Source organism: Symphalangus syndactylus, chromosome 13 (genome assembly GCF_028878055.3).
Source record: "Symphalangus syndactylus isolate Jambi chromosome 13, NHGRI_mSymSyn1-v2.1_pri, whole genome shotgun sequence".
Classification (NCBI taxonomy): domain Eukaryota; kingdom Metazoa; phylum Chordata; class Mammalia; order Primates; family Hylobatidae; genus Symphalangus; species Symphalangus syndactylus.
This window is the reverse complement of record NC_072435.2, coordinates 126,525,256-126,550,576: the sequence shown is the minus strand read 5'-3', so window position 1 is coordinate 126,550,576 and position 25,321 is coordinate 126,525,256. Positions and strand designations below refer to the sequence as shown.

Here is a 25,321-nt window from a genome sequence, read left to right as displayed (position 1 = left end):
GCCCAGCTAATTTTTGTATTTTTAGTAGAGACAGGGTTTCACCATCTTGGCCAGGCTGGTCTTGAACTCCTGACCTCATGATCCACCCACCTCGGCCTCCCAAAGTGCTGGGATTACAGGCGTGAACCACTGTGCCCAGCCTAGGATAGCTTATTTCTAAACTTAAACTTTGCATAATTGTTAGAAATAAATTTTTGGTGACACAAAAGAAATAGCATTAGAGCATAAATTTTCTCAGCAAGGCAATTTACTACTATAGAAGGGTGCATCTCACAGATGGGGCAATGGCAAGAGCACACCTGGGCAAGGGAGGGGACAGGGTTCTTATCCCTGACACAGGCAGCCCCTACTGCTGTGTGGCTCTCCTATTGGCTAGGGTTGGACTGCACAGTCTAAGCTAATTCTGAGTGGCTATTTTAAAGAGAGCAGGGGTGGCCGGGCGCAGTGGCTCATGCTTGTAATCCCAGCACTTTGGGAGGCCGAGGTGGGCGGATCACGAGGTCAGGAGATCGAGACCACAGTGAAACCCCGTCTCTACTAAAAATACAAAAAAATTAGCGGGGCGTGGTGGTGGGCGCCTGTAGTCCCAGCTACTCGGAGAGGCTGAGGCAGGAGAATGGCGTGAACCCGGGAGGTGGAGCTTGCAGTGAGCTGAGATCGCGCCACTGCACTCCAGCCTGGGCGACAGAGCGAGACTCCGTCTCAAAAAAAATAAATAAAAAAAAAATAAAGAGAGCAGGGGTACGAGTCGGAGCGGCAGGGGAATAGTTTGGCGAGAAGGATGGTTACAGAACAGGTGACTCAAGATGACTAAGAACAGAGCAGTTCACCAAGGATGACTAAGGTCACAGCAGGGGACAAGGGTGACTAAGGTCAGAGCAGGTGATAGAGGCTAGGTAGGGGTTGTTTATTGAAACTAGGGGCAAGCAGACGAAGAGAACGAGGAAGTTTAAAATGAAGAACAAAGAACAGGGGAGCTGAACATATGGATACATTGGTTCTTTGGAGAGGATCTCAGAACTCATTGTACTAAACAATGTACAGGCTAAAACCTTTGAAGAGGAATTTATTCTATAATAATGATAAACAAGGCGATTGGATTTTCAGATATCGTTAAAGCTTCATACCCACTTAAATTTACATTCTGTATCCAGGATGAGGAGAAGACACAATGAATTCTAAGCCAGCCTTGAACTTACAAGCAGAAAAAACACTGCTGTGGTTGACTGATATTCTCAATTCTTTAGCACCGTGAATGGGGTAATGGGGATGAATTTTAAATTTTCCCTATTATTTCATAAGTCCAGAGAAATGTAATGCTTTGAAATCACAGAATTTTATTTATTTATTTTTAACTAAAAACATTTTTGTAGACACAGGGGTTTCTCCATGTTGCCCAGGCTGGTCTTGAACTCTTGTCCTCAAGAGATCCTTCCACCTCAGACTCCAAAGTGCTGGGATTGCAGGCATGAGCCACTGCTCTCAGCCAGGATTTTAAAATAGGAACCTTGCTGGGTTTCTATCCACATTGCTGCCAAACAGAAGCCTCCTCCTAGGGGTGACAGGAGATTGAATGGGTTAGAAGGCTGTATACAGAAACTGCCTTTGCAGAATTATAAGCAATGAGAGAAGCCTAACATGACAGGCTCCATCTGGCTTCTAACCTCACAGGCTAAATATTTTTTTTTCTTATTCTAGCACAGAGGCCATGATAACTATGAAAGGGATTTAGTTTATGAAACTTGGAGGCTAGGGAAACTGATGCCCCTCTTGTCTGGAGACTGAAGCCTCATTCATGAGGCAAAGTTAAAAATTATGGTAGTGGCTTGGACTTTGCTAAAGAATAGGCACAGTTAAAGGATGACCTCCGACTGCTTGGCGTCTTTTCCTAGAAGTTGCTGACTGCCCCAGAATCACATAACCTGGCGGGGGTTGGGGGGGGAGTCACAAAATTTGTAACTTCCCCAACTACTCCTATCGATGACATTACTATTGCGAATCCTAAAGAACTGGTCTTTTAGGCCGGATGCAGTGGCTCATGCCTGTAATTCCAGCACTTTGGGAGGCTGAGGCAGGAGGATCTCTTGAGTTCAGGAGTTTGAGACCAGCCTGGGCAACAGAGTGAGAACCCCGTCTCTACAAACCACAAAACTAGCCAGGTGTGGTGGCATGCGCCTGTAGTCCCAGCTACTTGGGAGGCTGAAGTGGGACGATCACTTGAGCCCAGGAGGTCGAGACTGCAGTGAGCCATGATTGTATCACTGCACTCCAGCCTGGGTAACAGAGTGAGACCATGTCTCAAAAAAAAAAAAAAAAAGAAAAGAAAGAGAAAAAGAACAAAGACAGCCTGGTACAGTGGTTCATGCCTGTAATCCTAGCACTTTGGGAGGCTGAGGTGGGCGGATCACCTGAGGTCAGGGGTTTGAGAGTAGCCTGGCCATATGGTGAAACCCTGTCTCTACTAAAAATACAAAAAATTAGCCGGGCGTGATGGTGGGTGCCTATAATCCCAGCTACTTGGGAGGCTGAGGCAGGAGAATTGTTTGAACCCAGGAGGCAGAGGTTGCAGCGAGCCAAGATCGTGCCACTGCACTCCAGCCTGGGCCACAGAGCAAGACCCTGTCTCAAAAAAAAAAAAAAAAAAAAGAATTGGTCTTCGAGATCATTTTCAGATTTTTCATTTTGGTAGACCAAGAGATGCCACCTAGTCCTGAGAATCCCCTTCCCCTCCTGGGAAGGGACTCACCTGTGCAAACACACCCCTGGGATTTCATACCCAGCCAGTCAGTTGTTCCAGTTCCCCAGACCCCTGCCTGTCAAAGTATCTTTTAAAAACCTGAGCCTCCAAGTCGCAGGGAGAGGAGCTTGAGAAGTTTCTCCCAGTTCCCCTCGTGTGGCTGGCCCTGTGGTGATTAACTCATTCTTTGCTGCGGCACCTGCTGTTCTCATTGGCTCCTCCAGGACAGCAGGCAAGAAGAACCCGTCAGCCTGTGATACCCACACAGGGTGAGCGCTCATTAAGCCATGAATGTGATCGGAACCAAAGTATTCACTCTGCAAATTGAGGCCGTGAAGTTCACAAACTTGTAATTTGCTGTAACTCACCCACCACATTTGCTCACCCATTTACTTTTGAATGGATAAACGTACTAAGCAAATTTTGCAGTGTAACCTTTTTCTTTATTCATTCACTCGAAAAATATTAAAAACCTCAGGTGTGTCGGGTGTGGTGGCTCACACCTGTAATCCCAGCACTTTTGGAGGCTGAGGTGTGTGGCTTAACTGAAGTCAGGAGTTCAAGACCAGCCTGGGCAACATGGCGAAACCGTGTCTCTACTAAAAATACAAAAATCAGCCTGTGTGGTGGTGGGCGCCTATAATCCCAGCTACTCAGGAGGCTGAAGCAGGAGAAACACTTGAACTTGGGAGGCGGAGGTTGCAATGAGCCAAGATCACGCACCACTGCACTCCAGTCTGGGTGACAGAGCGAGACTTTGTCAAAAAAAAAAAAAAAAAAAAAATCAGAAAACAAAAAACAAACAAAAAACTTTAAGTGTGCCGGGCACCATTCTAGGTATGGAAGATAATTTGTGAACAAAGCAGACAAAAATCCCTGCCCGTAGGTTTTTGAGGAGGAAGGCAGGTGAGAAACAGCAGACGTCCCTGTGTTGAGCAGAGCCTGAGGAGGTTGCAAGTGCAGCGGGAAAAGCGCACAGGGGAGGGGATGGTGAGGGTGTCCCAGGTGGGCAATAACGTGCATTCGGTCTTCCTCTGGGTTCCCAAAACAGGGCTTCTGAAATCCTTGGAATTTCCAAGTGATGTGGCAATAGCGGCTTTTGTTATTCATAACAGGCCCTTTCACCCGTTCTAGTGTTTATGCTAATGAGGTGACTCCTGGAGGGTCTTAGGTTGCCCCCAGATGAGGACTGGTTGCCAGGGGAACCAACCTTGGGATTAGAGGATTGGGACTTTTAGCTCCACCCTTGATCTCTGGTGGTTGCAGATTGCATTAATCACCACTGGCCAATGACAGCAATCATGTCTACCGAATGGGCTCTCCGTAAAACCCGAAACTATGGGGCTTTGCGAGCCTCTGGGTTGGTGAATGCCAGGTGGCGCTGAGAGGGGCAGCTGGTAGGGAGAAGGCCTGGGCAATGCATTGTTGCCTGGGCAACACAGTGAGATCCCATCTCTACAGAAAAACAAAATTAGCTAGGGGTGGTGGCATGAGCCTGTAGTCCCAGCTACCTGGGAGGCTGAGGTGGGAGGATTGCTTGAGCCCAGGAGGTTGAGGCTGCAGTGAAGCACGATTGCACCACTGCACTCCAGCCTGGGTGACAGAATGAGACCTTGTCACACACACACACACAAAAGGATTCATCTTCAAGATCATTTTCAGATTTAGCATTTCAGCAGGCCGAGAGGTGCTGCCTAGTCCGGTCCCGAGACCTCCTGCACACCCCTCCCATCCTTACCTGGCCCTGGGCACCTCTCCTTGTGGCTGTTCCTGAGTTAAAGCCTGTATAATAAACTGGTAATAGTAAGTGAAGCACTTCCCTGTGTTCTGTGGCCCATTCTAGCAAATTATCAAACTTGAGGAGGGAGGGGCTGCAGGAGCCTTCTATTAAGGGCCAGTCAGTCAGACGCACTGGAGGCCCTGACCTGTGATTGGCATCTGAAGTGCGGGGCCGTCTTGTGGGCTGAGTCCCTGACCTGTGGGGTCTGGACCAATTCCAGGTAGTTTGGGGCAGAATGGAATGGAACCGTTGGACACTCTCTTGGGGTCTGGAGAGCTGGAGACTGGGTTGCTGGGGTGGAAAAGCCTGCAAGTCTCTTGTCTGAAGTGCTGTGCATAGAACAGTTCAAAGGGGGTGGCAATTTTTAACCGGATGGGTCTGAACAAACCTCACAGAAAGGTCATGGAACCAAAACCCCGAAGAAGGCGCGGGACAGAGCTGGTCCCTGTGGGGCCAGAGCAGCTTCTGCAGAGGATGCCAGGGTAGCAGGGATGAGGCCTGAGAGGCGCTGGCTGAGCTCGGAGTGCGCAGGCCCCGCTGCTGCTGTCAGGGTATTGCTTGGAAGTTGGCGCGGAGGAGCCATCTGACCCTCTGCAGGCTCCCCGAGTCCTCTGCTCCGCGCTTGCCCTGCTCCCTTCTCCCTGCGTGGAGAGTATGACTAGTCTCCTTCCCCCATTCCCATCTGTCTTGGGTCCAGTTCCTGGGAAACAGGAAGTCATTGGGAGGGTTGACACTCAGGGAGGAGAGAAGAAAGTGGGATTGGGAAGTGGGTTTGACCACCAAGGCCTCACTGAGGTGCTCCTGCCCTGAGCTCCGACATCCGCGCGGCCACTGGAGTTCTCCCACTTCACACCAGTGGGCATCGTGGCATGCAGCCGCCCCCAGGAAGCTTAGCGAGGGACTCAGGTGATGCCGTGGCTCCCGCAACACACGGAGCAGTGAGCAGGGAGTCCCTGAGGCCCCAGAAGGATCTGGGGGGCCCACAGTGGCATCTCCAGGGCGTCATCTCAGTGATGCTTTTCCCAGTCGACCTGCCTGAAACTGCACCTGCCCCGACACCCGCTGTCCCCTTTTCCTGCATCATTTTTCTCTGGAGCACTTTACACCCAGAACTTATTATGTATTTTACTTTTTTTTTTTTTTTTTTGGGAGATGGGTCCTTGCTCTGTTGTCGAGGCTGGAGTGCAGTGGTGTGATCAGAGCTCAGTACGGCCTCCTGGACTCCTGGGCTCAAGCAATCCTCCTGCCTCAGCCTCCTGAGTAGCTGGGACTACAGGCACATGCCACTGCACCTGGCTAATTTAAAAAGGTTTTTTTTTTTTTTTTTGAGACAGAGTCTTGCTCTCTCGCCCAGGCTGGAGTGCAGTGGCGCGATCTCGGCTCACTGAAAGCTCCGCCTCCCGGGTTCATGCCATTCTCCTGCCTCAGCCTCCCTAGTAGCTGGGACTACAGGTGCCCACCACCAAGCCCGGCTAATTTTTTTTGTATTTTTAGTAGAGATGGGTTTTCACCGTGTTAGCCAGGATGGTCTCGATCTCCATACCTCGTGATCCGCCGGCCTCAGCCTCCCAAAGTGCCGAGATTACAGGCGTGAGCCACTGCGCCCGGCCTAAAAGGATTTTTTGTAGAGCCCAGCTATGTTGCCCAGGCTGGCGTCGAACACGTGGCCTCAAGTGATCCTCCCACCTTGCCTCCCAAAGCACAGCAGTTACAGGTGTAGCCACAGTGCCTGGCCTTTCTCTTTTATCTTGTTTCTTACACACACACACACACGTGTGCACACACACATATGCACACACACAAATGCACACACATGCTCACACACACATGCACATGAATACACACACACTTCCACGCTTGAATATAAGCACACACACGTGCACACACATGCACACATGCAAATGCACACACACTCTCACACATACATACACATGTATACACACACACACACTTCCACCCTTGAATATAAGCTCTGCGAAGGCACGAATTTTATATTCTATATGTATACAATTCTATATTCCTGGAGCATAGAAGGGTCTATGGCACATACTGATATGAACCCAAAAGTCTCTGAGACACAGGTCTCAACCAGTTTAGAAAGTTTATTTTGCTGAGCTTAAGGATGCACCCATCACAGGCTCAGGAGGTCCTGATGGCTTATGCCCAAGGTGGTTGTGGCACAGCTTGCTTTTATACATTTTTGGGAGACATAAGACATCAATACATGTAAGAGTTACGTTGGTTCGATCTGGAAGGGTGGGACAACTTGAAATGGTGGAGGGGGAGGCTTCCAGGTCCTATGTAGATTTAAGACTTTTTTGATTGGCAATTGGTTGAAAGAGTTACTGTCACTAGAAAGAAATGTCTGTGTTACAATAAGCGGTTGTGGAGACCAAAGTTTTATCATGCAGATGAAGCCTCCAAGTAGCAGACTTCAGAGAGAATAGATTGTAAATGTTTCAACAGACTTAAGGTCTGTGTTGATGTTAATGCTGTTCGGCTTTTCCTGAATTCCGAAGGGAGGAGGGCATCATGAGGCAGGTCCAACTCCACTTCCCATCGTGGCCTGAACTGGTTTTTCAGGTTAATTTTGGAATGCCCTTGGCTGAGAAGAGGGGTCCATTTAGGTGGTTGGGGGGCTTAGAATTTTATTTTTGGTTTACAGTGGGTACTAAATACACATTTCTACATAAATGAACAAGATTCTCTTTAATTATTTGCTCCAGTTATCTACTGCATAATCGACTACCCAAAAACTTAATGGCATAATACAACAATGATTTGTAATTTCTCATGATTCCGTGAGGGAAAAATAAATACTCGGACCCCAATTCACTCTGCCAAAAGAAAAACATTAAGCTGAGACAGAGTCATGAATGAAACTGCCTTTCCTTTTGTTCTGAAGCAGACAGCTACAGATCGAAGGTTAAACACCTCCTCAGGTTGCTACTCTGCATTCACCTTATCTACATAAAGTGCAGCGGCTCACACCTGTAATCCTAACACCTTGGGAGGCCAAAGTGGGCAGATCCCTTGAGCTCAGGAGTTCGAGACCAGCCCGGGCAACATGGCAAAAACCTCATCTCTACTAAAAATACAAAAATTAGCTGGGTGTGGTGGTGGGTGCCTATGATCCCAGCTACTTGGGAGGCTGAGGCAGGAGAATCATTTGAACCTGGAGGGCGGAGGTTGCAGTGAGCTGAATTCACACCACTGCACTCTAGCCTGGGTGATGGAGTGAGACCCTGCCTAAAATATATATACAAAAATAAAAAATAAAGTGCTGATTTACTGGGCACTAGATGAATACATAATTGATGATTCCCCTACCTGCTCCTTTTCTCTCACAGCATGTGGATGACCACGCCCTCCCTTTTCCCCTGAAGCCTGCTTTTCCCCTTTAAACACTAAAGCCCTCAAAATCATCTTTGGAGAAAGGCAGAGGCCACAGATGATTGCTTCTGTGAGTCTGTGTTTATTTCTTCCAGGCATGTCCTTAACCTACATTGATTGAGACCTGTCTCAGGTACTTTTTGGTTTACAATTCTGAGGGTCAGGAATATGGGCAGGGCTCAGCTTGCTGGTTCTTCTACTCCAGGTGGTGTTGGTTGGGGTCCACTCACTTGCTACATTAAGCTGGCAGCTGGGTTGCGGTGGAATGCCCAAAATGGCTTCACTCACTGTGCTTTTGTTTTTTGTTTTTATTATTTATTTATTTATTTATTTATTGAAATGGAGTCTTGCTCTGTCACCCAGGCTGGAGTGCAGTAGCATGATCTCAGCTCACTGCAACCTCTGCCTCACCAGTTCAAGCAATTCTCCTGCCTCAGCCACCTGAGTAGCTGGAAGTACAGGTACCCACTACCATACCTGGCTGATTTTTGTATTTTATTTAGTAGAGATGGGGTTTCACTATGTTGGCCAGGCTGGTCTTGAACTCCTGACCTCAAGTGATTTGCCTGCATTAGCTTCCCAAAGTGCTGAGATTATAGGCATGAGCCACCATGCCCAGCCTGTTTTTCTTTTTAAGATGGAGTCTCACTCTGTCGCCCAGGCTGGAGTGCAATAGCGCGGTCTCAGCTCACTGCAACCTCTGCCACCTGGGTTCAAACAATTCTCCTGCCTCAGTCTCTGAGTAGCTGGGACTACAGGCTCGTTTTTTTGTATTTTTAGTAGAGATGGGGTTTCACCGTGTTAGCCAGGATGGTCTTCAGCTCCTGAACTCACGATCCACTCGCCTCAGCCCCCCAAAGTGCTGGGATTATAGGTGTGAGCCTCCGTGCCTGGCCCTGTTTTTTGTTTTTAATAGAGACAGGGTCTCACTCTGCTGCCCACGGTGGAATGCAGTGTCACAATCACAGCTTACTGCAGTTGACCTCTTGGGCTTAAGCGATCCTCCCACTTCAGCCTCCCAAGTACCTGGGCCCACAGGTATGCACCACCACGCCTTGCTAATTTTTTATTTTTTATAGGGATAGGGTCTTGCTATGTTGCTCAGGCTGGTCTTGAACTCCTGGACTTAAGTGATCCTCCCACCTCTGCCTCCCAAAGTGCTGGGACTACAGGTGCAAGCCACGATGCTGGCCTCCCTTGCTCAGTGCCTATTAACTTTCTCAGATTTCCTGTAGGAAGCAGTAAAGAGTATTTTTCAATCTTTTCTTCATTTTATGAAGCACATTTGTCATCATCTTTTATAAGGCAATATCATTCCTTATAATGAAGGACTTATGTTCTTAAGGTTTCAGTGCTTTTAAAACAACAGGCCAGGGGTCAGGCATGGTGGCTCATGCCTGTAATCCCAGCATTTTGGGAGGCTGAGGAGGGTGGATCACTTGAGCCCAGGAATTCAGGACCAGCCTAGGCAACATAGGGAGACCCTATCTGTAGAAAAAATAAACAAAATTAGTGGGTTGTGGTGATATACAGCTGTAGTCCCAGCTACCTGGGAGGCTGAGATGGGAGGCTTGCTTGAGCCAGGGAGATAGAGGCTGCAGTGAGGTGAGATGGTGCCACTGCATCCAGCCTGGGCCACAGAGTGAGACCCTGCCTCAAAACAAAAACAAAAAACATGATGCTAAGCCCCTGTTCCCCCATCTCCCTTTCTGCCGGCTTCTCTGCCTACTTGCTGGAAACCTTATTCTGTATAGTCGGGGTGTTCAGCCAGGCTTGTACACCAAGGAACACAAACACTACGAATATGAATCTAAGAATCCCATAAATCTTCATGCCATGTTACCAATGTGCTCTAATCTTTAGAGTGTGGGCTGAAACTTCAGTGTGCTTATGAATCAAGGCTATAAAAAAAAGAACAAGATCATGTCCTTTGCAGGAATGTGGATGGAACTGGAGGCCACTGTCCTTAGCAAAGGAACACAAGAACAGACACCAAATAACCACATGGTCTCTCTTAGAAGTGGGAGCTAAATGATGAGAACACATGGACACATAGAGGGAAACAACACACACTGTGGCCTTTTGGAGGGTAGAGGGTAGGAGGAGGGAGAGGATCAGGAAAAATAACTAATGGCTACTAGGCTTAGTACCCTGGTAATGTACTAATCTGTACAACAAACCCCCATGACACAAGTTTACCTATATAACAAACTGGCACGTGCACCCCTGAACTTAAAAGCAAAAAAAAGAAATCATTTCTTTTCTTTTCTTTTTTTCTTTGAGACAGAGTCTTGCTCTGTCCAGGTTGGAGTGCAGTGGTGTGATCCCGGCTCACCGCAACCTCCAAGTCCTGGGTTCAAGCTATTCTCCTGCCTCAGCCTCCCAAGTAGCTGGGATTACAGGCACCCACCACCATGCCTGGCTAATTTTTGTATTTTTAGTAGAAATGGGGTTTCATCATGTTGCCCAGGCTGGTCTCGAACTCCTGGCCTCAACTGATCAGCTGGCCTCCCAAAGTACTGGCATTACAGGCATGAACCACTGGCCAACAACCATTTCTGATGGGTGAGTCAAGTAGGAGAAATAAAACCAGTGGTGCAGAGGAAAATCCTAGACTGCACAGAGAAAAGCTGGGGTATGTTAGATTGAATAGAAGATGTGTATATTGCCTGTGAGTCTGCAGCCTGTGAACTCTCACATCTGTTTCCTATTGTGATTTCAGAATACATTCAGCTCTGTTCTAACTTTATATAGGCCCTTCTCATTCCCTGGGGACTAACTGAATATTTGATTTATTCAGTTCATGTCCACCAGAAACATAGCTGTGTGGGGTAAGGAAGGCTACCAAGATCAATAAATCACCTTCCTTGCCCTGTTCATTCATTCACTTGTAACATTTCTTGACAAGGGGTACATAATATATTATCTATCCTCCAGGCTATATCCCCTATTCTTCAGGAGCTAAATACCTAATTTTACTAAATGACTGTTAGTTTTCTGTTGCTGCTGTAACAATGATAAAGATGTAGCAACTTTAGGGCCAGGCACAATGGCTCATGTCTATAATCTCAGCACTTTCGGAGGCCAGGCAGGCGGATCACTTGAGGTCAGGAGCCCGAGGTCAGTGTGGCCAACATGGTGAAACCCCGTCTTTACTTAAAATACAAAAATTAGCCAGGCATGGTGGTGGGCGCCTGTAATCCCAGCTACTCAGGAGGCTGAGGCAGGAGACAGAGAATCACTTGAACGTGGGAGGCAGAGGTTGCAGTGAGCAGAGATCATGCCACTGCACTCCAGCCTGGGCAACAAAGCCAGACTCTGTCTCAAACAAAACGAAACAAAACAAAAAAAGATGTAGCAACGTTAAATAAGGCACATTTGTTAGCTCCCAATTCAGTAGGTCAGAAGCCTGAGTGGGCTCCACTGGCTCTCTAGACAAGGCTGAAATCAAGGTGCAGCCCCTGGGCTCTTGTTGGGAGGCACAAGGGAGAATTCACTTCCAAACCCACTCCTATTGCTGGCAGAATGCAGTTCTTCGCAGCTCAAGAACTGAGGTTCCCATTTCTTTGCTGGCTGTGTACTGAGGTCCACCCATAGCTCCTAGAGGTCCCTCTTGGGCCCTTGCGTGGGGTCCCTACATTTCAGAGCTAGCAAGAGTGCATCAAATCCTTACACGTGGGGTCTGACTTCCGCTTCTGCTACATCTTTTATTCCAGCTGGGGAAAGTGCTCTGCTTTTCAGGGCTTGTGTGATAGATTGAGCTAAATCCCAGTACTCCAGGAAAGACAATGACCTATGATTATAGACTTTGCCATCTAAGGTAACATGGTACAAATTCTGGGGATTAGGGTGTACTTCTGTTGGGGCCCATTCTTCAGCCTGTTACAGGTAGACAGGCATGAGTGGGGCAGGAGAGGGCTCTCCCCTGACCCCCCAGGAATGTCAGGAGATCATCAGGTGCTGGTTCAACAATGATCACACTGCCTCTCTCAAAATGATAATTCAGCAGCTAGCGCCAGGGAGAGACAATCTCCTGATGGTCTGCAGCTGTTATATTAGAGTGTTAATTGAAGGCAGGTGCCAGGGAGAAGCAGAAACGGCTTCCAGTAAAATCTCAGGTATTGGGCAAGGGAGCCTGAGCATGTGCATTAGGAGACAAAATGGCGGAGTATGACCTCCTGGGGGGCTCTCTGCTGGGAAAGGGAAGAAAGCCTCAGATGGGCATGTGTACAGCTTCCTAAACATACAGCACATGCTCACTTCCCCAGCGTGAAGAAAGCACTACACATGTGGGCAGCCCACCCTAAGGGAAGAATCACGGGAAAGGGGCGCAAGATGCCAGAGGTGGCCCAGCATAGAAAGTCCTAGAATCACAGTTAAACGGGGCACTTGACCTGTTACACATACAGTATATACATATTATACATACAGTGTATACATACTATATGTATATACTGGGCATGGTGGCATGTGCCTGTAGGCTACTCAGGAGGCTGAGGCAGGACGATTGCTTGAGCCCAGGTGGTCAAGGCTGAAGTGAGCTGTGATTGTGCCACTGCACTCCAGCCTGGGCAACAGAGACTCTGTCTAAAAAAAACATACATATATATACACACACACATGCACACACACATGCACACTATACATATATAGTATATGCATACTATACACACATATGGTATATGCATACTATACACACATATGGTATATGCATACTATACACACATATGGTATATGCATACTATACACACATATGGTATATGCATACTATACACACATATGGTATATGCATACTATACACACATATAGTATATGCATACTATACACACACATATACTGTAGTATATACTATATAGTATATACACTATACTATACATACTATTTATAGTATGTATATACTATAGACATACTTTTTATAGTATGTATATACTATAGACATACTTTTTATAGTATGTATATACTATTTGGTATATAGACATACTATATATACATATATACATATGTGTATATATACCACATGTATATACTATATACATATGTGTATATATACCACATGTATATACTATATACATATGTGTATATATACTATATATACTATATACTATGTAGTATATACTATATATGTGTATATATAGTATATATATACTATAGTAGTACATACTACATAGTATATACTATATATGTGTATATATAGCATGTACTGTATGTGTATATATAGCATGTATACACTATACGTGTGTATATCACTTGCATGTACTATACGTGTGTATATAGCTTGTATGTACTATAAGTGTGTATATAGCATGTATATACTATATGTGTGTGTATAGTATGTATATACTATATATTTACAGTGCATGTGTGTGTGTGTATATATATATTTTTTTAGACAGGGTCTCACTCTGTTGCTCAGGCTGGAGTGCAGTGGCACAATCACAGCTCACTTCAGCCTTAACCTCCTGGGCTCAAGCAATCGTCCTGCCTCAGCCTCCTGAGTAGCCTACAGGCACATGCCCCCATGCCCAGCTAATTTTTAAAAACTTTTTGCAGAGACAGGGTTTTGCTATGTTGCCCAGGCTCCAGTCAGATTTTCTCAGGAATGTAACTTAGCCCTTTGTTTCTCTTTTCTTTTCTTTTCTTTTCTCTTTCTTTTCTTTCTTCCTTCCTTCTTCTTTCTTTCTTCCATATTTCTCCTTCCTTCCTTCCTTTTTCCTTTTTTCTCATTCCTTCCTTCTTTTTTCTTTCTTCCTTTCTTTTTTCCTTCTTCCTCTTCCTCTGCCTCTTTCATGTTTTCTTAAGTTTTTTTTAACATTTATTTATTTATTTTTTAGAAACAGGGTCTTGCTCTGTGGACCCAGCTGGAGAGCAGTAGCATGATCACAGCTTACTGCAGCCTCCAACTCCTGGGCTCAAGCAATCCTCCCACCTCAGCCTCCATGTAGATTTCACTCAATGTTAGTGTTTGGCTGTTACGATGGTGTTTTGAACGCACTGTTGTGATCTGCCTGATGCTTTGACCCCGAAGACACCTTGACTACATATGTATGTATGTAATACGAACAAAAATGATAAATTACACATTATTATTTATTAGGGGAAATTCAGCCAGATATCGGGCAAAATTCACCTCCGATATTTCACGTAGGTTCTTTTCTATTTTCCCTAAGTGTCGGCTGGTCTGAGAAATAAAGGGACAGAGTACAAAAGAGAGAAATTTTAAAGCTGGGTGTCCCGGGGGGAGACATCACATATTGGAAGGATCTGTGGCGGGTGCCTGTAATCCCAGCTACTCAGGAGGCTGATGCATGAGAATTGCTTGAACCCGGGAAGCGGAGCTTGCAGTGAGCCAAGATCACACCACTGCACTCCAGCCTGGGCAGTAAAGTGAGACTCCGTCTCGAAAAGAAAGAAAAGATATGGTTTTTCTCTCCATATCCTGAACTTCCCCACCGGAATGCCTCCTGGACCGTGCAACAGGCAAGCACTTTTCTTTCAGCCTTCTTGCCTCAGCCACCACCATTTTAATTCTCCCTCTCCAGTAAATACTGGCCCCTCCCTCGTTTCTCCCTCTCCCCCAGCAGATTTTTCTAAAACATATAATAATAATAATAATAATAATAATAATATTGGCAGCAGCTGGATGGTGTTGAATTGGCAACCAAAACTTTTTGTTTGTTTGTTTGAGACAGGGTCTTATTCTGTCCCCCAGAACCCCATCACACCTAGAACCAAGTCCAAAACGTCCTGTTCTTTTCTGTGTAGCCTGTTGTTCTCAAGCAGATTTCTTAGCGCTGCCTTCTGGTCAGATCAAAGCCACCTCCTCCAGGAGGCAGTAAAGACTTTAACCTTGTTTAAAAAGAAGTCTTGCCTTGCCTTCTCCTCCTGGAAGGCAATCTTTGTTTGCCTGGGAGTCTTCGGCTAGCCAGAGATTAACAGTGTGATTTATGGTGGGGGCTTAGGGTTACATGGATATCACTTAACCAAGAGGCTGAGATCAGCCATGAGAGCAATCAAACAATCAATCAATCACGCACATGCAATGGAGCCCAGTAAAAGTTCTGCACACTGCGGCTCGAGTGAGCTTCCCTGGCTGGCAGTACTTTGTGTGTGTGGCCACACATCAGTGCAGGGCAAGTAATGAGGCCTGACTACACAGGGAGAGGACCACGGGAGGACCTCGAAGCTCCACGCTGTAATCCCCAGACTCCCCCTCTGCCCTTCTTCCTTGGCTGATGTTAATCTGTATCATTTCCCTGCTAAGAAACCATAGTTGTGAGTACAGTAGTTTTTAGTGAATTCTGTGATTCCTTCTAGCAAATTATGGAACTTGAAGGTGGTTTTGGAAACCGCCAGAATTTGCCGTTGGTGTCAGAGGCGATAATGGTCTTGGGGACTGTTCCCCCAGCCTGTGTAGTTCACCTAAGCTCCTGCACCTTCATGACGGCCTCTCTGCCAGTTCTTCTCTGTGTCCATGCCCTTACTTTCTTTTCTCATCTATCATTTATTTGTCTGTGTCTGTATTGCCTGTTTCTCCTGCCAGAACGGCATCCCAGGGCTGGGCCTGCGGGGGCTCTTCCCGTTACCGCCCCCTGCCATGTTGTGCTCCTTAAGCATCATGTGTGGTACACGATCTCTTCTCCTTCATTCACACCCGAGGCTGGGCGTGGACCGTTAAAGAGAAGGTTCGGCATATGTATTACTCAAAGCTGCACCCAGCACATTCCGGGAGCTTTGCTCTTTGTCACTATTCGTTGAATGCTCTATATTTTGATAAATAAAACAATGAATGTGAAAGCATAAAAGCAGATCAAGAAGGGACAAACAGCACCTGTAGCGGAACTGCCAGCCTGGGGCTCGGCCAGACCCCGCCCCTCCCCGCCTAGGCCCCACCTACCAGGCCCCGCCCCTCCGGGTTCCCGCAGGAAAGCACCGCCCCCGTGTGGGTGGGTGCGGGGCGCGGCGCTGGCCGGGCATGCGCAGAGCGCGCGGGGCGCGGTTGCCGTGGCAGCGCCGGCTCCGGAGAGGGCTGCTGGCGCTGGGCCGGGACCGCTGGGCCTGAGGTGGCGACCGGAGAGCCCGCGGCCGGGCCGGAGGCAGCTCGGGACAGGCTTGAGCGGCGGGGCGCGCTGCCCGGCCGGCGGGGATGCGGGACCGGCTGCCAGACCTGACGGCGGTGAGCGGCAGCCGCGGGTAGCGGTTCAGGCCCGGCCGGGGCAGGGTGTGGAGGGCGGGCGGGGGCTCGGGGCGTCTTGGGCGGGGCTCAGGGTGGGTCCCCAGGGCGGGGATCTCCGGCGTTCTGGGGCGGGGGCTGCGGGCAGGGTCTCAGGGAGTTTTGAGCGGGGGCTCCTGGTGGGGTCCCCAGGGCGGGGGTCCCGAGAGTCCCAGGGTGGGGGCTCCGGGCGGGGTCCCCAGGGCGGGGGTCTCGGGAAGTCCTAGGGTGGGGGCTCCGGGGGTCTCGGGGAGTCCTAGGGTGGGGGCTCCGGGAGGGGTCCCCAGGGCTTCCTGGGCGGAGTCCTCAGGGCGGGTTGGGGCAGGAGGAGGGAGCGGGGCAGGTCCCGGCCTCGACCCCCTCTTCAAGCGTGGCTCCCTGTCCGTCACTCCGCCTGGCGGATTCTATCTGGCGCTTACCCAGCCGGAGCCCACCGGTCTAACTTTGGTCCGCCCCACGGGGTCCCCGCAGCGGGCGTCAGCCCCGGGGAGCAGGCCGGGTCCTCTTGGTCGCTGCTTTATCCCTGGGGCTTCACACAGGACTCTGCACCAAGCGGGAGGCAACAGATGGGTGTGAAATGCGGGCGCCTTAGAGTGCTGGGTGCATGGGGTGGGGCGAGCGCGAACAACAGCTCGTGTCTGGTCTCCTACTAGTTTGCTTTGGGAACTGGGGCCGTGTGTTGACTCTGAACGCACCTAACGCGCCCAGCAGCCGGGCACACAGCAGATTACTGTTTACTTTAGCAAGGGAAAAGCAGGTCAATAAAAATTTTGGAAGGATTTTGATGCATTCTACACGTGTAAAGGTGACAGGACTGTGCATGGTGCAGTGACAGCGAAATGGTAGTGATGGTCGTGCACTTTCAAGTTTGTCTAACCCAAGACGGCTTAGGCCAACAGAAGTAGTTATGACTTTTTCCCTTTACAATACAGGTACTAATTCATGCTGCGTGTGTGCACAGATAGAGCCCCTGGTCTCTAAATTGTTGGCAGCCTCAGAACAGGGGTGCTAAGGCCCACAGCCCTACGGCACCCATTGCGTGTAATAAATTATTCTCTCTCCTCTGCTGCTAGAATGGAGCTGTTATGTACCCCCGAGTGGGAGAATAGAGAAAAGAGCCACTTAAATCATTATCTGTGTTCTGTGGTTCAGACGAGGAGCTCTGGTTGAGAAAGGCAATGATTTCATCCTTAGGATCATGGAAATTATGCTTTATATTCATTCCAGGGAAGTTTCTTCACAGTGATTTTTCCTTTTTTATTAATGGACAAATATTCCCTGTGGTCCGCAGGTCAATATCATCTTAAACACAGCAAATTATAGTTGTGTTGTCTTGCCCGATAGATTATCTTTCAGTGCCGTGTAGTAGGAGCTCAGATATTTATTTAATGAAGAAAAGCCGTGGCTCACGCCTGTAATCCCAGCAGTCTGGGAGATCAGGGTGGGGGGGATCACTTGAGCCCAGGTATTGGAGACCAGCTTGGGCAACACAGGGAGACTCTGTTTGTCAAAAAAAATTGAAAAATTAGCAGGAGGTGAGTCGCAGTGGCTCATGCGTGTAATCCCAGCACTTTGGGAGGCCGAGTTGGGTGGACCACTTGAGGTCAGGAGTTGGAGACTAGCCTGGCCAACATGGCAAAACCCCGTTTCTACTAAAAATACAAAAATTAGCCGGATGTCATGGCGCACACCTGTAGTCCCAGCTACTCTGGAGGCTGCGGCAGGAGAATCGCTTGAACCCAGGAGGCGGAGGTTGCAGAAAGCCGAGATTGTGCCACTGTACTCCAGTCTGGGCAACAGAAGGAGACTCTGTTTCAAAAAAACCAATAAAACAAAACACGCACAAAAAAAACTATCCAGGTGTGGTGACTCAAACCTGGTACTCAGGAGGCTAAGCTAGGAGGATTCCTTGAGCCCAGGAGATAGAGGCTGCAGTGAGCCATGATTGTGCCATGCCCCTGCACTCCAGCCTGGGTGACAGAGTGAGACATTGTCTCAAAAAAAAAAAAAAAAAAAAAGCGTAATGTCATTGAACATGAGAGCTGTGACTATTTTGGCAAAATATAGCCAAATTTATATGTTGGGGAATCGTGAGAAAGTACCTTTTCTTGGCTTGAATAGCAAAAAGCAAATAAGGCAATTATTTGTCACTCAGTTTCTATATATCCCAACCCTTCCTGAAACAGTAGAACATGTCAATCAGTTTTGTTCTAGAATGGCAGAGCTCAGAAGTCAGCTCATCTACTTCAATACTATCCTGCTTTAGATACAGCCACTGAGCAGTCAGAGAGTATATCCGTGGAAGTTTCCACTTCTGGAGTTTCTCATCTTGGGCAAATAATTTTTACATGTCTCACAACTTTTTCTTGTACATAAAGTGGGGACAGTGGTATCTCTCTTGTCCATCTCATAGAGGGAGTTACAAAGCATAAAATTATCTAATGTGTGAAGCTCTGGGAGAAGGTGGGAGGGAGCAAGTGCTATGTAATTATAAGTGTGATTAATGTTTACCAGAATTTTTGTTTTTAGGGAGTTATAAAAAGCAGCCTTCTGGCTGGGCGCAGTGGCTTTCATCTGTAGTCCCAGCACTTTGGGAGGCTGAGGCGGGCGGATCATTTGAGCTCAGGAGTTCAAGACCAGCCTGGGCAACATGGCAAAACCCTGTCTTTACAAAAAACATACAGTAAATTAGCCAGGTGTAGTGGCATATGCCTGTGGTTCCAGCTACTCAGGAGGCTGAGATGGGAAGATTGCTTGAGCCCAGGAGGTGAAGGTTGCAGTGAGCCAAGATTTTGCCACTGCCCTCCAGCCTGGGCGACAGACAGATTGAGACCCTGTCTCAAAAAAAGAAAAAGGAACAACTTTCTCCCTAATATAAAATAATAAGTTAAAACTGAATTTGAAGTTTAATAACTTTTAATATTTAAAAACCCATGTTAAAGTTACCAGATACAAGTTTAATTCCCTCCCCGCCCGCCCCAGGAAATGCGTCCTTTCCAGATAGTTCTTAGAGTAGTTGAATGTGTATTCACAACCATGCTTCTAAATGGCTGGTGTTTTTTTTCTAGGTAAAGTTTAATATTTTGTTGGTTAAAATGCCTCATCTACAATGTCCATATTAACAAAATATTTGTGGTGCTTCCAAAAAGTTTATTTTATTAGGTGTTGATGCTTGTTCCTGTGAAAAATGTACCTCTGATAATTACATGGAAAGGGCTTAAAAATTAATTTGCTCAATAGAATTTGTATTGACAGATGTCGTTTCTAATCAGTGATTCTGTTTTTGAGCAACCAGTCATTTGGGCATAGAAAGTTTGCGTGACTTGGTCCAGATCTCCGACTCTCTTAAATCCAGAAAGATATTTCTGATTTACAGAAAGTAAAAGACTCACCCATCCAACAGGTACTTGAATGTCAGGCCTCTAGCAGATCATGTGCTGGGTGCAGAGAGACACAGCAGTGAACTGAGTGTGGGTGCAGATGCATGCAGCCTGGGAAGGAAGAGTGACCGAGGTGTAACGAAATTCACTTTAGGATGTAAGCAAAACGGAATAGCTATTCTATAAGATAACCACCCCAAACATATTTTGATTACTTTTTAAAAAAAGTTTATGAACATTGATATATTTATTATATTTGATATATATTTATGATATATATATTTATTATAGTGAGGAATAGATAAACCACATATTTCATCTGTGGGAATTGTTTGCATGATAATAAACAATAAATACACAGTAGCTCTGTGGTGTTTTAGTAGACCTAAAAGAAATGAGAACGTTATTTTTCATCCTGGTTTCAAAGTGATGAACTGCAAATATAATCTCTTTTTTTTTTCTTTGAGACAGGATCTCACTGTGTCGCCCAGGCTGGAGTGCAGTGGCACGATCACGACTCATTGCACCCTTGATCTCCCAGGCTGAAGCCATCCTCCCACCTCAGCTTCCTGAGTAGCTAGGACCACAGGTGTGTGCCACTGCACCCAGCAAATTTTTGTATTTTTTGTAGAGATGGGGTTTCGCTGTGTTGCCCAGGCTGGTCTTCCACTCTTGAGCTCAAGCAATCTGCCCACCTTAGGCTCCCAAAGTGCTGGGATTTCAGGCGTGAGCCACCATGCCCGGCCTGCAAATATAATTTCTTAAATGGTGGAAAACACTGCTCAGATATTTTTAAAAGTTATTTTTTGACAGCTCATGGTTGCCCATGTAGTGCAGAATGTTGTAGAAGATTCAGGTTCCAATTCATAAAATAAGAAGATTAAAAAACTTCATTGGAACTTAAAATACTAAGAATTTCATATATGAACATAATTTTATATATGCATATATTTATAGTTTAGAATTTCATAATTTATGCAATCCTGCCAAATTTTTATATTTTGTGTGTTCTCATACAAACAGTTCCTGCAGTTGGAGTCTGTAGTTTCTCTATTCTTAACTATAATAGGTTTATTCATTTGTATATCTAAACATGTCCTTTGGTTTGAAGAGCAAAATCTATACATTTTCACAGATTAATCACTTCTTGTTTTTAACTTGAGGTCTATTCTGAATTTAAGGAGTAGCAACTCTAAAAAATAACTGATCCATAGAAGAGCTCCCTGGGAGCCCAGATCTATTGCCTTGTGGTGGCAGGATTCGCTCCTGCCTCCGGACTGATATGCCCCCTCCTCCCTGCCCTTGCAGGTGCTGCTCCCTTTGTCTCAACCACTGGACTTCTCCCTCTGTGCCTTCTCTCTTGCCTTGTACCCTTTTTTTTTTTTTTTTTTTGAGTCAGAGTCTCACTTTCTTGCCCAGGGTGGAGTGCAATGGTGCGATCTCAGTTCACTGCATTCTCTGCCTCTAGGGTTCAAGCAATTCTCCCGCCTCAGCCTCCCATGACACCCAGCTGATTTTTGTATTTTTTAGTAGAGATGGAGTTTCACCACATTGGCCAGGCTGGTCTCGAACTCCCGACCTCAGGTGATTCACCTGCCTCGGCCTCCCAAAGTGCTGGGATTACAGGTGTGAGCCACCGCACGCAGCCTCTCACCTTTTTTAGTCTCGGGTTAGGCATCACCAGGAAGCCTTCCTGCCTCCCTTTCCTCACATGTTCCCAGAGATGGCACATCTTGTCTTGGGGCATTCTGGACACAGATGCAGTCCTGTTTTTTCCTGCACCCTTTCCCTGGCTCTTCAACCTTTTCAGGGCAGATGCATGCTGTCATTTGTGCTCTGAAGCCTCAGTATTCTGCATGGTGCCTGATCCAGAGCATCTGCTAGGTATTTATTGAATCAGTGTGTTTTCATTTGAAAATGCCCATGGTAAGAAAAATGTAGATGCCACTGGAATCTGTTGTCTTCAAGGCCTTTTGGTTAAAAGGGACAGAAACCCATCAGCTAAAGCAGAAAAGGGAGATTTATTAAAAGGCAGAGTGGGCTGGGTGGGGGGGCTCATGCCTGTAATCCCAGTACTTTGGGGGTCCGAGGTGGAAGGATCACTTGAGGTCAGGAGTTCTAGATCAGCCTGCTCAACATGGTGAAACCCCGTCTCTACTAAAGATGCAAAAATTAACTGGGGTAGTAGGTGCCTGTAATCTCAGCTATTTGGGAAGCTGAGGTGAGAGAATAGCTGGAACCTGGGAAGTGGAGGTTGCAGTAAGCCAAGATCCTGCCACTGCACTCTAGCCTGGGTAACAGAGTGAGAATCCATCTCAAAAATAAATAAATAAATAAATAAAAAAGGTAGAGTGATTTCCCCCAGGCTTTGAGGGCACGTAGTACCATCAGCCCTCATGAGGGATGGAGTTAGGACGCAGCGAGCCACTGAGGTCCTTCCTGTCCTTGTGTCGTGGCCGTTTTGCACTTGCCGGGTCTCTGTGTGTGTGTCTCTGTTTCCGTTTCTTGGCTTCTGTCATTTGTGTGTACTTTCCCACTCTCCTCCCCCTTGTCTGTGTCTGCCCTTCTCTTGCTCTTCATTCATTCATTCAGTCGTTTGTTGACCTGGTCATCACTGACTAGTGGCTGTGTGCCAGGCACTGCTGTGGGCAGGATGCCTGGGTTGTGAAAAGACAGAAGTCCTTGCTCTTGTGCAATCTGCAGCTGGGAGATAGACAGCAGCTGAGCAGATGAATCAAGTGTCTTTCTCAGTCCTTGCTGTGAAGGAATAAGCAGGGTGAGGGTGAGGGTGTGGGTGTGGCTGCCTTGGCCGGGCGGGTCAGGGGGCCACCCCGTGAGCTGAGCTGAGCTGTGGATAAGAAAGCGGCCGTGGACAGGGCTGGGGGAGGGTGCCCTGGGCAGAAGGCATAGCAAGTCCAGAGGCCCAGAGTTGGGAATGAGTTCATGCAAGGGACAGAAAGATGCTGTCGGTAGTGAGTGGATGGTCAGTAGTGGGCGGAGGTGAGACATGAGTGAACTGGAGAGGTTGGCTGGAGCCAGATCATGTGGGTTTCTCTTCGTCTCCGCAACCTGGTGTAAGGAGGCGGCCCCCAGCCCCCAAGTTTAAATGCTCTCTAGTTCAGGTTCTCAGGGCTTCATCATGTCAGTTCTGATCCTCATTCCTGGGGCAAGATCATGTGATGGGCCCTTGGTAGCTCAAGATTAGCCTGGCAGTGTCTCATGTCCACGTGCCATGCTGGGGGCATCCAATTTATTGCAACTGCTTTGGAGAGCAATTTGGCATTGTTTAGTGAAGCTAATGATGCTTAAACCCCATGGCTCAGTGGTCCTCTCTCTGCATGTGTGTGTGTGTTCCAGAAAACCATCCTGACATGCATGTGCAGCCATGTAACTGGTTTGTTACATTGTTGGTAATGGAAAAATATTAGGCACGATAGGAGCCTGGATGGATACATCATGGCTTCTTATATAATGGAGTGTATGCAGCAATAAGATGAATGTATGAGGTTGAACCATATGGTGTGGTTTCACCTAACACTAGAGCGATATATGCTGAGTGGAGAAATCTGAATGTATAGCTGAGAGGAAAAACAAAAAAAGTGATTAAATTGCAGAGGCAGGCGGGGTGTAGTCGTTCACACCTGTAATACCAGCACTTGGGGAGACCAAGGTGGGAGGATTGGTTGGACCCAGAAATTCAAGGCCAGCCTGGGCAACATGGCCAGACCTCATCTCTAAAAAAATATGTGTGCCTGTAGTCCCAGCTACTCAGGAGGCTGAGGCGAAGGGATCACCTGAGCCCAGGAGGTCGAAGCTGTTGTGAGCTATGATCACACTACTGCACTCCAGTCTGGGTGACAGAGCAAGACCCTGCCTCCAAAAAAAAAAAAAAAAAAATTGCAGAAGTATAATACTATTTACATAAATTTTAAGTGCCTGTTAAAAAGTATTTATATAATAATAATGGAAACAAATGTTAGTAAAAATGCAAAAAAAATAAAAAAGTATAACATTTTATTATAGGTATAAAAGTGTAATTAAGCATACAAAAATATGAGAAAGTAGGTTACGTTTAGCACCGTAATTACAAACTGGCCCAGAGTCAGCATTTACATGTTTATTTATTTATTTGTTTTTTGAGACAAAGTCTCTCTCTGTCACCAGGCTGGAGTGGCAGCATCACTGCTCACTGCAGCCTCAATCTTCTGAGCTCAAGGGATCCTCACAAGTGTGAGCCACCACGCCTGGCTAATTTTTGTATTTTTTTTGTACCAAAAATGGGGTATCACCATGTTGCCCAGGCTGGTCTCAAACTCTGGAGCTTAAGTGATCCTCCCAGTTAAGCCTCCCAAAGTGCTGGGATTACAGGCATGAGCTGCCGCACCTGGCCAGCTTTTACCTATGTTTAATTACAAGTATTCTTTTCTTTCTTTACCCAAGTGATTTAATTGTGAAAAGTAAGTCAAAGTATTCTAGCAACAAAGTACTAAAACCACGGTGTATATGCCAAGGTTTATAATTTATTTGCCCACAATTATTATTTGTATGGAAGGTCCTTAGCGTGTGTGTGAACAACAGGCAGAAGAAAGCCAGGATTCTGTCCAGCTTTGGACTCTGCCATTTGTGGTAGTTCAGATTCTGTTGAATTATAAATGATGATCGTTCCAATGGCAAGTTACTCTTTTCTGTTAAATAGTCTCTAAACCAGGAAGCTACCTGCTACCTGTTCCTGACAATAGTATTCACACAGGGAGAGTTGTGATTTTACTATAATGCTACTTTTAAGGAGACTTCTGTTAACATTTAACAGAAATGGAATGTTGATATTTAAATGTTTATCCTGTACTTTGACACTTGGGAAATCAAGTATGTCATATAGGAGAGTATTCCCTGGCTTTTAGTAAACATTTGCCACAAGCAGTTTGGTTATTTACGATAAATACCCTCTCATAATCATGGCTATTGCACTATCTCAGCTTGAAAGACTGAATATGGACATTCATTGAAGACAAGAATAATGTAGCTTAGGGATAAAGCCAAAAAGATTGCTTTGGTCATTTTGTTTTGTTTTTTTGAATGGAAAAGCAAGGACGGTATTATTTCTGTTTCCTGTTACCTAATCAGTTTTGAGACTTCCAGGTAGAAATAAGACATATAAGTCAAGGCTTAAGAATAAGAAATAAGACAATAGAGGAAACATATTCCAGTCATGTGGATCTTTCCTGGTCTACAGGTAGAGAAACAAACTGTTTACCAGCAGGCGAATGACTCGGAACAAAAATCTGCCCGTGCCGTGGGTTCAGAGTGGAGGAGGATTGACGCCACGCCACTGTGGGGAGTGCATCGCACAGCATGGGACGGTCACCATGGGAGAGGAGGGTTGAGAGTCTGATTGTTTACGCCACGCCACTGTGGGGGTGCATCACACAGCATGGGACGGTCACCATGGGAAAGCGGCCTGCTTTCACAGGGAAGCATGGTGCTGGGGAGCATTGAGATGGGTGCAGCCTCTTTCCTGGAGCCGCAGGTGCAGTCTCCACAGTAGCATCTGCCTCGTGGGATTTGCCTCAAGATGGTCTTGTGGTGTGGGGGTAGGAAGTAGTGGGAAGCGGTGGGTGTCCACCGGAAACAAGACAGGCTGTAGCTTGACCATTGTTGAGCCTGGGTGACGGCGACACTGAGGGCTCACCATAGTATTCCTTCTACTTTTGTATATGTTTACAGTTTTCCAAACAAACAAAAATGAGGTGACTTTGAATCTAGAACCTAAAGTTCCTGGCAGAGCAGGGAGGTATGAGATTCCCCGAGAGCCATGTGGCACC

At 46.9% G+C, this 25,321-nt stretch overlaps 1 protein-coding gene across 7 annotated transcripts in view; it reads left to right on the top strand.

Moving 5' to 3' along the window:
* Positions 1-15,898: 15,898 nt before the first annotated feature.
* STX2 (syntaxin 2) overlaps positions 15,899-25,321 on the top strand; it is a 50,633-nt gene continuing 41,210 nt past the window's right edge. For all 7 annotated transcript variants that reach the window (XR_008650018.2, XM_055236650.2, XM_055236649.2 and 4 more), the window contains exon 1: positions 15,899-16,083. Coding sequence is in view for 6 of the 7 variants with exons in the window: in XM_055236650.2 (XP_055092625.1) it covers positions 16,054-16,083 (30 nt within the window). In the remaining variant the exon portion in view is untranslated. The remainder of the gene's footprint in view (positions 16,084-25,321) is intronic.